Source organism: Microcaecilia unicolor, chromosome 3, assembly GCF_901765095.1.
Source record: "Microcaecilia unicolor chromosome 3, aMicUni1.1, whole genome shotgun sequence".
NCBI lineage: Eukaryota > Metazoa > Chordata > Amphibia > Gymnophiona > Siphonopidae > Microcaecilia > Microcaecilia unicolor.
The window spans coordinates 482,475,397-482,488,213 of NC_044033.1; the positions used below are offsets into that span (position 1 = coordinate 482,475,397).

The following is a 12,817-nucleotide window of genomic DNA, read 5'->3' on the forward strand; positions in this document are numbered from 1 at the left end:
GACCTTACCATTGAACATGCTGTTGGCAATAGCTCCACATGGGGCAATGGGCAGCTTATCATTAGTACGATATGGATCACATTCCTTACTTGGATTCTGATTTACAGATAAAGAAGAAAAAAAATCACATCACATTTCTAGAAAATGTTGTCAGGAACTTAACTGAGGCCCCCTTTTACAAAGCTGAGCTAGCAGCTGCCATGCGGCAATGCCGATACAGTCCATTCAAAGTGAACAGGCTGTGCAGGCATTACCGCACTGCCAACAGCTAGCGTGGCTTTGTGAAAGGGGGCCTGAATAAGGAAACAAAACTCAAAATATGTTTTTTATCATGTTCATATTCATTTGACAAATGTGGCTTAAATCAAGTTCAAGCACAACACAACTGACCAAAAATATTTTTCTCCAAAGCATTTCTATAGTAACAAATGCTATAATTGTTTGTCAAAAAACGTAAAACTCGTGCAGCAAATTTTAAGTGATAGCAAATGATTAAACATCTTTCCAGTTCTTCTCACCCCTTTTCTCAATACGCAGAACTGAAGAGACAGGCAGAGCACCAAAGTCTCAATGCGAGGTTGAGACGGTGCAGGGATAAGGGAATTAGATTTGTTACAAACTGGGCAACATTCTGGGTGAGGGGAGCCTGTTCTGAAAGGATGGGTTCCACCTAAACCAAAATGGAACCAGGCTGCTGGCACTACCACTTAAAAAGGAGATACAACAGCTCTTAAATTAAAATGGGGGGGGGGGGGGGGAGGCCAACAATCACCCAGGAGTGCATGGCTCGGTGTGGATTATACTTGAAGGATACTATTGAAATAGGATCTTTAGGGAATCCTGATAGAGAGACGCCGATTACAGACCAGTAAGCCTGACGTCAGTGCCAAGCAAAATAGTTGAAACTATTATAAAGAATAAAATTACATAGACAAACATGGTTTAATGCATGGATTCAGCCTTGGGAGGTTTTGCCTAACCAATTTGCTTAATTTCTTTGAAGGCATGAACAAACGTGTGGCTAAAGGTGAGCCAGTTGATGTAGTGTAACTAAATTTTCAGAAAGCTTTTGACAAAGTTCCTCATGAGAGACGTCTGAGAAAATTAAAGAGTTATGGGATAGGAGGCAATATTCTGCTGTGGAGTAGGGCGAATAGTGGAGTGCCACAGGGACCTGTACTGGGACCGATGCTATTTAACATATTTATAAATGATCTGGAAATAGGAACGACAAGTGAGGTGATTAAATTGGCAGATGACATGAAACAATTCAAAGTTGTCAAAACGCATGTGGATTGTGAAAAATTGCAGGACCTTAGGAAACTGGAATGGGCACCCAAATGGCAGATGAAATTTAATGTAGAAAAACTGAAAGTGATGTACATTGGGAAGAATAATCCGAATCAAAGTTATCTAATGCTAGGGTCCACTGTAGGAGTCAACACTCAAGAAAAAGGCCTACATGTCATCGTAGAAAAGATGTTGAAATCTTCTGCCCAATGTGCAGCGGTGGCCAAAAAAAATCAAACAGGATGCTAGGAATAATTAGGAGAGGGATGCAAAATAGGACCAAAAATATTATAGTGCCTCTATCGCTCCATGGTGCGACCTCACCTTGGAGGCAATTCTGGTCGCCCTACTAAAAAAAAAAAAAAAAAAGATACAGCGGAATTAGAAAAGGTTCAAAGAAGAGCGACCAAAATGAAAGGATGAAACTGCTCCGTATGAGGAAAGGCTAAAGAGGTTATGGCTCTTCAGCTTGGAAAAGAGACAGCTGAGGAGGGGATATGACTGAGGTCTACAAAATCTTGAGTGGAACGGAACGGGTGGAGGAGGATCGTTTTTTTTCTCTCATTCAAGGAGTACAAAGACCAGGGGATAGTCAATGAAATTGCATGGGAATACTTTTAAAACAAACAGGAGGAAATACTTTTTCATTCAAAGAATAGTTAAGCTCTGGAACTCGTTGTTGAAGGATGTGGTAACGTCGGTTAGTGTATCACCGACCAGGAAAGAGATCTAGGCGTCACCGATTGATACGTTGAAACCCTCTGCTCAGTGTGCTGCGGCGACTAAGAAAGCAAAGAGAATGTTAGGTATTATTAGGAAAGGAATGGAAAACAGAAATGAGGATGTTATAATGCCTTTGTATCGCTCCATAGAGCGAACACACTTCAAATACTGTGTGCAATTCTGGTCACCGCATCTCAAAAAAAGATATAGTGGAAATTAGAAAAGATACAGAGAAGGGCGACGAAAATGATAAAGGGGATGAGACGACTTCCCTATGAGGAAAGGCTAAAGCGGCTAGGGCTCTTCAGCTTTGAGAAAAGACGGCTATGGGGAGATATGATAGAGGTCTATAAAATAATGAGTGGAGTGAAATAGGTAGACGTGAATCGATTGTTTACTCTTTCCAAAAATATTAGGGCTAGGGGGCACATAATGAAGCTGCAAAGTAATAAATTTAAAACAAATCGTTGCCAGAGAATGTAGTAAAAGCAGTTAGCTTAGCGGTTTTAAAAAGTTTGGATGGCTTCATTAAGGAAACGTCCATAGACCATTATTAAAATGGACTCGGGGAAAATCCACTGCTTATTTCTAGACTAAGCAGCATAAAATGTATTGTACTGTTTTGGGATCTTGACCTGGATTGGCCACTGTTGAAAACAGGATGCTGAGCTTGATGGACCTACGGTCTGTCCCCGTATGGCAATACTTATGTACTTATGTAAACAGTTTGGACAAGTTCCTGGAGGAAACATCCATAGCCTGTTATTGAGATGGACATGGGGGAAGCCATTGCTTGCCCTGGGATTGGTAGCTGGAATGATGCCACTAATTGTGTTTCTGCCAAGTACTTGTGATACAACAGCTCTTAAATTAAAATGGTGGGGGGGGGGGGGGAGGCCAACAATCACCCAGGAGTGCATGGCTCGGTGTGGATTACACTTGAAGGATACTATTGAAATAGGATCTTGTATCATGTATTGGCCGCTGTTGGAAGAAGGATATTGAGCTGGATGGACCATTGGTTTTACTCAGTATGGCTGTTCTTATAGTCCATCAAGTCTAAGTTGTATCCAGCTTGTTTGCTTTTTCCCTCACAATTTATATTGTTTTCTTCTAATTTCTTGTTTAAATCACCCTATATAGCTTCTTTTAGTTAGTGGCAAGAACTGACAGAAGAGGAAAATATGCACTTTGGCCACTGAATGCTAGGCTAGGCAGTATTATTTGCCTCTGATGTATACCTCACTATATTAGAATGCAATATAAAATAACAGTTCTTGGGGATAGAGATTGCCTTAACTAAGGAACCAGAAGAATCATATCATCCTCTGCAACAAGGAGACTGGGTACATGTAAAGGTTCACAAGCGCAAGGATCCATACCAAGTGCTACTAACCATCACTGCAGTGAAGAGTCAAGGTTTGTCTACATGGATCCATGCATTACACTGGAAGAAACCCACATCACTGGGAGAAGGAACTAACCTGGATGCATCCCAGACTGCAGGCCAGTAATCCTTTAGAATTAAGAACACTGTTCAAGGAACTACCTCAGTCTGGGGCCCAGCTGGTGGTCGATTGTGGTCATCTTTTTCCAGGTTGTTATTTCTATAGGCCTGGAACTAGCAGAAGGTGTTTATTCTACAAGTTTTTGTTTTGAGACTTCCTGACATTCACAGATAAAAATGCTAAACGTGACCAATTGCTGGGTTTCAGCTCATGTACTCCACCATTCTGAGGCACGGTCCTTATCTCACAGACAAAAAAAGGAATAGCATGAACCTGTCAACTCCTACATAGCAACTTATGCTGCATGATCTGATGCAACACAAAACAAGGGGTCTTCATCTAATTACTCAGTGCTGCAAAAGGCCTCTCTTGCGCTGCATGAAAACAGCACCCACCCAATAGGCTGCAGCATTTGTAACATAAAAACAAAAGCGTTGCCATACTGGGACAGACCGAAGGTCCATCAAGACCAGGTTTCTAACAGTGGTTAATCCAGGTTACAAGTACCTGGCAAGGTCCCAAAACAGTACAATACATTTTATGCTGTTCTGCCCTGTTTTGGGCTGCCGATATTTGATTGGTTGCCCTATCCAGGCTCTGCCCTGTTTTGAGTTGGGCAAAGCAAGGATAACCACTATGGACTGGTATTTTTTAGGGGGAACTTCTTTAGAGCTTTTTTTCTTTTCTTTTTCTTTTATCTTTTTGCTCCGATATTCCATCTCTTCGCCCTGTGGGGATATAACCACAAGTTTTTGCTGTCCAGACCCTTCATGCCCCCTTCTCGTGCACAGGAGGCTAAAGATTGCCATGAACACCATCCACCTGTAACCAGAAGCTGTGCAAGTTGATTATTCTGTTGGCATCACATTAAAAGTATCTATCCGTATCCTATTTCCTGGGTGAATGTGTGAGTCTGTAGTCTATGCACATTTATCATCTGAATAAACAAAAGAACTCACAAGGTACCGGCAGGAATCACTGCTGTTCTAGATCAACTACTTACTTTCAAGGAAGATTTATCACCATTTAGCTGGCTGTCATCACGAGATTTCACATACCGACGATGGTTTTGATAAAAGTTGGACAACCCATAGTACATGTACACATTGCCCTGTAATATAAAAAGATTCCAAATAATCCAATACTATCCCAATGATAGAATCTTTTTTTCTATTACTCTGTGCTATTATTTCTTAATCATCTTTTTATTTATAAACTACCATAGTAACATAGTAAATGACGGCAGAAAAAGAGCTCCATGCTCCATCCAGTCTGCTCAACAAGATGGCCAGAGCTGCATCCACTACAACAGCCAGGCTACACTTTTCTAACCCTTGACGTAAATGTGAACGTTTTTTTAAAGCTTTTAGTTCTATCTTCTTTTGTCCATCCAGTCAGGTGGCTACAGTTGTACCTGCTGTATCAGCTACGTTACACCCCTCTAAGCCCTGATGAACGTATCATTTAATTCCATCCTCCTCAGTCTATCTAGTCAGGTGGCCTGAGTGGCACCTGCCATACCAGCAAATTGGAGTGGAATAGCCTAGTGGCAAGAGCATAAGGGCTGACATCCAGGGGTATCCTGTTTAAATCCCACTACTGTTCTTTGTGATCTTGGGCAAGTCACTTAAGCCTCCATTGCCACAGCACAAAATTAGATTGTGAGCCCTCTAGGGGCAGCGAAATACCTAATCTACCTGAATATAACTCACCTTGAGCTACTACTGACAAAGGCGTGAGCAAAATACAAATAAAATAAAATACACCCCTCTAGGCTCTGATTAAGGTGTGAAGGTCATTTAAGTTTTACTTTGATTTCATTCTCTTTCTATACAGGGATCCACAGTGTTTATTCCATGTGCTTTTGAACTTCATCACTGTTTTTGATCCCACTAACTCTACCGGAGAGTGTTCCAGGCATCTACCACTGAGAAAAAACATTTCCTAATGTTACTTCTAACTTGCACCTTGCAACATAGAATCATGTCCTCTATTCTTACCACTTCCCCTTCTCTGAAAAACATTTGTTTGCATACCAAAATGCTGGCTCTCTCTATACCTTGAAAAGATGTATTTCCAACAGATGGCCCTGAAACTATAACAAAACTGTGCTGCCTTCATAAAGCATGCATATTCTATTATTCTTAGGATTCAGGACCAGTGACAGCAAATGTAATTCTGAGTTCAAGAAAAATTACAATAAATGTACCTCAAATGATTTGTCCAGAGTGAAGTAAATGGTACAATTACATGATGGTGTAGAGTTCCATGATGCATTTAAACATTTGTGGCAATGACTCGAAGGGTCTGTTCCTGTATAATCAATCTGTAACAAGAGGAAAAGAAAGGAGTTAGGACTGAAATAAATGATTAGCTTAGGAGCTGAAGAAACAGGCTATTAATCAGGGACGCCAGAGTTTAAATCTCACTTTTTCCCCACTGAGATCTTTGGCAGTCGCTTCATCCTCCACTGCCTCAAGTACAACTTATATTGTGAGCCCATTTGGGCAGTGAAATTACTCATGTACCTGAATGTGACTCACTTTCAGCTTGGATTTGGAAAAGGCGAGTAATAAATCTAAAAATTCAAAAGTGATTAATGGTCTCCACAGAGTTCAAAATTTATAAAGCACAATTTTTTCTTACCCATATGACCACCACCAGTTTGTACACATCTCAAATGAGAGTGATTGCTAAGTTACAAGCAGGAGTATCTACTGGTGACCGAGTTCATTATATGCTACCATCAGGGCAAAGACAGTTACAGTTAACTTATTTATAGCCCACTTATACCAAAAAATAGTTCACAGCGGGTTACAACAAAGATCAGTAAATAATCATAATATAACAGAATACACGTTTATAAAACAACATCTTTAAAGCTTTCTTAAAGGTAGCATAACTAGGCATGCTACTTACAATAGATGACAAAACTGGCCATAGAGAGGCAGTCAGGTAAGAAAACAATCTAGTAAACACTTCCTTTGAAATAATTCCCCGAGGATTAGGGAAGGAGGGAAAAAAAAAAAAAAAGATTGTTTGCGAATATATCGTAAATCTGAATCAGAATAACATACTAAAGAAAGCTAATCGAGGGCTTAAACAAAAAAGGATCTTATATAGTAAGCACCCCAAATTAAAGAGTACTCTAGCTTCAACTGGAAGCCAATGCAGCTTAATAAAAAATGCAGTGATATGATCATATTTTTTAAGAGAAAAGATCAGATGAACAGCCACTTTTTGAATAGTTTGGATTTTTCTGTTTCGATAGACCCCAAGTAAATAATTTTACAGTAATTCAACTTACTGAGAATAAGTGACTGTACCACCAATCTAAACAATTCTTCTGGTAAATATTTTCTAAATGCTCCTCAACTTTTTCATCATAAGAAAAGAACTTCGTTCTAAGAAATTAATGCGAGTTTCCATACTTAAGTTCCCGTCCAGTAAAACACGTAGAACCTTAACTCCACACTCAGAAGGGGAATTAGCCGCTTTACAGTCTCCGCAGCCATCGCCGAAAACGGCGGTAAAATTCAAAAATGGCGGTTCGCACCAAAACCGTCCCGATCGCAGGCCCACCCCGGAGGAGTCAGAAAACACTCTTACCTCACTAGAATGAGTATCATAGCTCCGGTCCTGCAGAAGAATCTCAAGGAAAAAACCTCTTTTCCAAGACCGATGCGCTAAAGCGCGATGCAACTTTAATTATTTATTTTTTAACGCTGTGAGAAAAGCAGAGGCAAAAGAGGTAAATAAAAGCACTCCGGAGTCTCAGATAAGTGGGAAAGGCAGGGAAAGGCGAACCAATGTGCCTGCATCCACTGAGTGGGAAAGGACAGGGAAAAGCAAGCTAATATGTCCACATCCACGGGGCATGGGTAAGGCAGGGAAAGAGCTGACCTATGTGCCTTCAAAGTGAAGCTGCTATAGCCTCTAACACCCCGGCTAACAACTGGCAAGCCAGGAGCCACCCCCAGGCAGATTTTTGATGGAGCTCGAAGAAGCTGCAGCCACCCTGCTTGGGGAGATAGAGAATACTGAAGAGGCAGTGGAGCTAGCTGGCCATGAGGCACTGTGAAAAGTTGAGAGCTCTCTATCTCCCCCTGCTGGTTGATGGACACAACCCATACGTAATGGCTTCATCTGCTTGATGACAAGGAAGACAGTTTTTACCGTCTGGCAGACGTAGTCTATGGAACTCACAGACACAAGAGTGTACAGAGGACTATGACTGATTACTTCAAGTAAGCCTAATGTCAGTTAACGGAGACTGTATAACGTCAGTCAACGGAGACTGTACACTGTATGTATGTTTATCAGATGTCAAGCTTCTTTGGGTCACAACGGTTAAGTGCACGCTCCGGTTAACTGCATGTATTTCTTTGGTCCCCCCAGATTGCACTATAATATAATATTATATATATATATATATATATATATATATATATATATATATATATATTAGTTACCACAGAAGACATGTGACCAAGTACACATGTGAAACATGACTTTTACATTACACACCTTATATTTATATTGCCTGATGGCATTCCACTGTGATACTTCAAATCTAATTTCCTTTGTGGGAAGGTATGATCGAATGGTTGCAGCCCTGAATTCTGGGCAACTCATGAGAAGCAGCTATTAATTACTGTCTGACCTAATTTCTTCTAATTATATCCCCACCTTCTTATAGTGACTCTCTTATAAAATATTTCTACAAAGCAATGTTCTTCATTGTAAGGCCCATGAGCCAGTGGGAGACCGTACTAACTGACCATAAGTGGGTGTTACTGACTCCTCGCCCACCTTCTCCAAATACTCTGTTTTAATCTGCCACAGCATGGATCTCAGTAAGTTTGAACTGCACAGTGTCTAAACTGTCACATTCTGTGCAAGATTGTGAAAACAGTGTGGCTCAAAGGCACTGAAAGGAACAGAAAGAAGAAACGTTTATGAATCTCATCAGACCCCTGAATTCCAGATGCAGGCAACATTATTGAAATACAGTCCATGTCAAGTTCCTGGAACTGTTTCATTGAATATAAAATAAATGAACTTCAATAAGGATCAGGTCTCAATAGTCTTCTGTTCTGGTTATCCTTGCTGTTTCTTCTTCAAAGGCACTGAAAACTATGACTTGGAAACATAAAAAACAGAACAGCTGAACCCCTTACAATATAAGAGGGGCATTAAAATGGAATTAGAAAATAGTGGAGGGTGGGGAACAGCAGGTTTGGGCAGGATGGAGACAGAAGACAAGATGGTGGGGCAGGTAGGAGTTCACACTGGGTGGGATGGGGAAAGTGGCATACTGAAGATAAACTGTATTGGGGGACATGGGCTGCAGGGAAAAGACAGATTTAGGGCATGGAAGCATGGGGGATATTAGATGACTCTTTTAAATGAAAAACAAAAACAAGTCACACCAAGTAAGTCTGAACAGCTGCGCCAGCAGCTTCAATTAAGTGTCAGGCTGCTTTGTCCAGTGATGGTTCTAGCTGTCACACTGAAATTTTTCTGCCAAAGTGGCTTCTACCTTTAAAATAGTAAAGATCAATGTCCTAAAATATCATCAATTCAAGCAGACAGGTGCACAAGCCCAATATCTCAGATTGAGCCACAGGCCATTTACCAAAAGAGAGAATAAAGATCCTGAATACAAATCTCATATGGTAAAATGTATTTGTACCTGTTAATTTTCTTTCCTTGTGTCCTGCTATACCAGTTCAGACCATTGTTGCCTCATCCATGAAGGAACCTGGCAAGATATCCCAATGAGGTCAGCCAGACCCTTCGGTGGTGCATGTGAGTAGCAGACTCTCAGTTCCACCACAAGTGGGCCAGCATCATCTCTGATCAGTGGGTTCTGGAGGTGGTCCACCAGAACTATGCCCTGGAGTTCGCTCAACCTGTTTCCAATGTCTTTACAGTCTCCCATTGTAGTTCAGGCCATCCTATGGTAGCTGGGAAAATAACAGCAGGTTCCCCCTCAGGAGAAGGTGTGTGGACATTACTTCATCTATTTTATGGCCCCTACAAAAATGTGGCTCCTTCTAAGTTCCGCAAGTCCATATGGAGATCTTGTGGTCAGATATAGGTTAGGTCAGGCCGGGTGAGTATTTAACTTCCCTAGATTTGGCAGAGAAGTACTTCCACACTGCCATCTGGAAGTCCTGACAAGTGTTTGTGTTTCTGCATTTTGGCAGGCTCTAGCAGTTCAAGGTGACAGCCCCTGAACCCATTCCAAGGGCAGCTATGGCAGAAGTGATTTGCCTACTAGAGCGCTAGTGCTGGGTAGTGAATTATGCCAACAGTAAGTTGGCTCTTGCACAGGAGCTTGAGTACCTAAGAGTCTGCTCTAACAACAAGGGGAAGTGTTTCTGCCAGTGCAGTGTATGCACGAGCTGCAGTCTCGGAGGCAGGAACTGTGTTCAGAAGGCTCCGTGTGCCTAGGATTACCTACAACTCCTTGGCTCAACTCTGGAGGTGGCCCTTGGTGCCAACTCCAGAAGGCACTGCTGTCATGCTGGGCTCTTCGGTCCCAGCAGTTGATGGATGTCTTCTCTCCCTTTGACATGGTGGGACAATCGACGCCATTTACTCAAGGCAATCACTCAGGATACCCCCTCCCTCACCGAGTGGATTGTGGTGACCACTGACGCAGGCATCCTGGTCTAGTAAGTTCACTATCTGGGCTGGGTGGTGCAAGGATGGTGGCACCAGATAGAGTCAATTGGCCCATAAAATCACCTAGAGGCAAGGGTCATTTGCTTGGCACTGCAGAAATTTCTCCCCCTGGTGAAGGAGAAGGCAGTGCAGGTGATATCAGAATGCCACAACAGTAAGTTTTATCAACAAATAAGGGGGGGGGGGGGGGTCTAGAGTGCAGCAGTGGTGCTGAAGACTTTTCTCTCGGTGCTGCACATTGCTGGCAGAGAACATGCCAGCTAATCCACTGAATCTGGGAGTATGGAAGCTCCTTAGACCTTTCAGCTAAAGGTGGACCACTGGGGTCCACCATGCTTCAACCTGACAGCAACTGCCAAAATTCCAAGTGCATTCGGTTCTTCAGCTGCAGAAATGACTTTAGCTTGCAAGAATCAATGCTCTAGTATAGCCATGGCTGGAGAAGAAGTCTCTACATGTATTTGTTCCCTGGCCTCTGGTTGGCAGACTCCTCTGAAGGATAGCCAGACATCCATTCCTTGTGTTGGGCAAGATACATTGGAATTCCCAAACATTGCAGTTGGATATCATACAGTTCTAACAAAGGGTGAACCAAAATTAGGTATCCATTCTGGCTAGAGACCTGCACGGGAATGGGGGTTGCGGGGTTCCTGCAGGATTCCTGTGGGGATGGAAGCAATTCTTGCGGGGGTTCCCATGGAAGTGTAAGCTACTCCTGCGCCAGCCTCTCAACTATCAAGTACCAAGTTCTTTGAGTGCTGTCTCCTCCTCGCTTTAGCAGCACAAATGGGGAAAGTCTTCCATTAAGGATGGGGTAGAGACACAAATGATGAAGGAATTCAAAAAGGCATGGGATAACACAGAGGATCTCTAATTAGAAAATGGAAGTTATAAGAAACCTAAACTTAAATGGCTGCATGTGTGTGAATGTGTCAAGTGACGCTTAGACGGCGACTCTGACAGTGATTAACTAGGACCGATACCGGGCAGGCTTGTATAGTCTGTCTAATTATGGCAATCTGGTTTAGAATGGGCTGGAAAGGGCTTAGACAGCAACTTCAGTGGCTGAAACATGAGGACAGTGATGTACAGACTTTTACGGTATGTGTCCCACAAATAAGACTAATAGACTGGAGTGGGCTTCGACGGCAGCTTCAGCAGTTGGAACGTAAGGATAGGGCCAGATAGACTTCTACGGTCTATGTCCCAGAAACACCAAAGAAAGAACATAATCAAGTATATAATATCACACTCACTGATTTAATCGTGAATAGATAATGAGTGTGACTATTGAGCAGACTGAATGGACCGAACAGGTTCTTATTTGCCATCACTTACTATGTTACTATTAATTCACTTTGCTCCTGTGCTGATGCACAGACCTCAGCTCTGACACAGGCACGAGCATCAGATGTCACCTGACCTACTGGTGCATTCATGTGGCCACCTCTCAGTATATATTGCCAGTAAATAGGAGGCAAATTTTCCATGTGTGCACCAGAGTGTTCCAAGTTCCAGCTTCCGTTCCTTCCTTGCCTGCAGTGCTGTGGCTCAAATACAGAGAGAGACTGAGAGAGCTGAGCAGAATGGGTCTTGCGGGGATGGGTGGGGACGGATTGTGACGGGTTAAATTTTTGCGGGGATGGGTAAAATGCCAGTGGGGACAGGTAAGATTCCAGCAGGGATGGGCGTGGATGGGTAAGATTTCTGTCCCCGTGCAACTCTCTAATTCTAACCTATTCTCCTACAGTGGAACCTTGACTTGGTCCTTAATGTCCCCTTCTGGTGCCATGTCCTGGTGCCCTGTTCAAACTGCTTTGAAGGGACTCTGTAAAGGACTTTATTTGTTACATTTGTACCTCACATTTTCCCACCTATTTGCAGGCTCAATAGGTGGGAGAGAGCATTTATTCAGGCAGAAGGGTGTCCAAATTGCAGGCCTCATCTTCCAGGGATCCATACCTGTCTTTTCTGGAGAAGATGGTACCTCTTCAGATGGTTATAACAAAAGAGAGGGAACAAAGTACAAACTAAAGTCCAAACAAAAAAAAAAACAGCACCACGGACCTTTAAAAATGGAACACAGTTCTTTAATGAATGAGCCTTGACAAAAAGACCCGACACGGGCCGTGTTTCGGTGACTAGCACCTGCGTCAGGGGTCACAGTGATGACGTGGCGTCAGGGGTCACAGTGATGATACAGAAAGTGAAAGTGCCTTGGTGCTTTGTAGCTTTTACTACATGAGACGTGGGGTAAGGAATAATATATTGTAGAGGAATATATTCGAGTTATTCCCCAAGTTTTCCACGTCATCACTGTGACCCCTGACGCAGGTGCTAGTCACCGAAACACGGCCCGTGTCGGGTCTTTTTGTCAACGCTCATTCATTAAAGAACTGTGTTCCATTTTTAAAGGCCCGTGGTGCTGTTTTTTTTGTTTACCTCTTCAGATGGTGCCTTTGTTCTTACATAAGTACATAAGTAGTGCCATACTGGGAAAGACCAAAGGTCCATCTAGCCCAGCATCCTGTCACCGACAGTGGCCAATCCAGGTCAAGGGCACCTGGCACGCTCCCCAAACGTAAAAACATTCCAGACAAGTT

General features: G+C 42.7%; 1 protein-coding gene across 1 annotated transcript in view; it reads right to left on the reverse strand.

The window, feature by feature from the left end:
- Positions 1 to 12,817, reverse strand: part of TMEM30A (transmembrane protein 30A) — a 41,867-nt gene that overhangs the window by 13,370 nt on the left and 15,680 nt on the right. The window contains exons 2-4 of the mRNA XM_030199048.1: positions 5,731 to 5,847; positions 4,525 to 4,632; positions 9 to 96 (exon numbers count right to left, since the gene is read on the reverse strand). Coding sequence (XP_030054908.1) covers positions 9 to 96; positions 4,525 to 4,632; positions 5,731 to 5,847 — 313 coding nt within the window. The remainder of the gene's footprint in view (positions 1 to 8; positions 97 to 4,524; positions 4,633 to 5,730; positions 5,848 to 12,817) is intronic.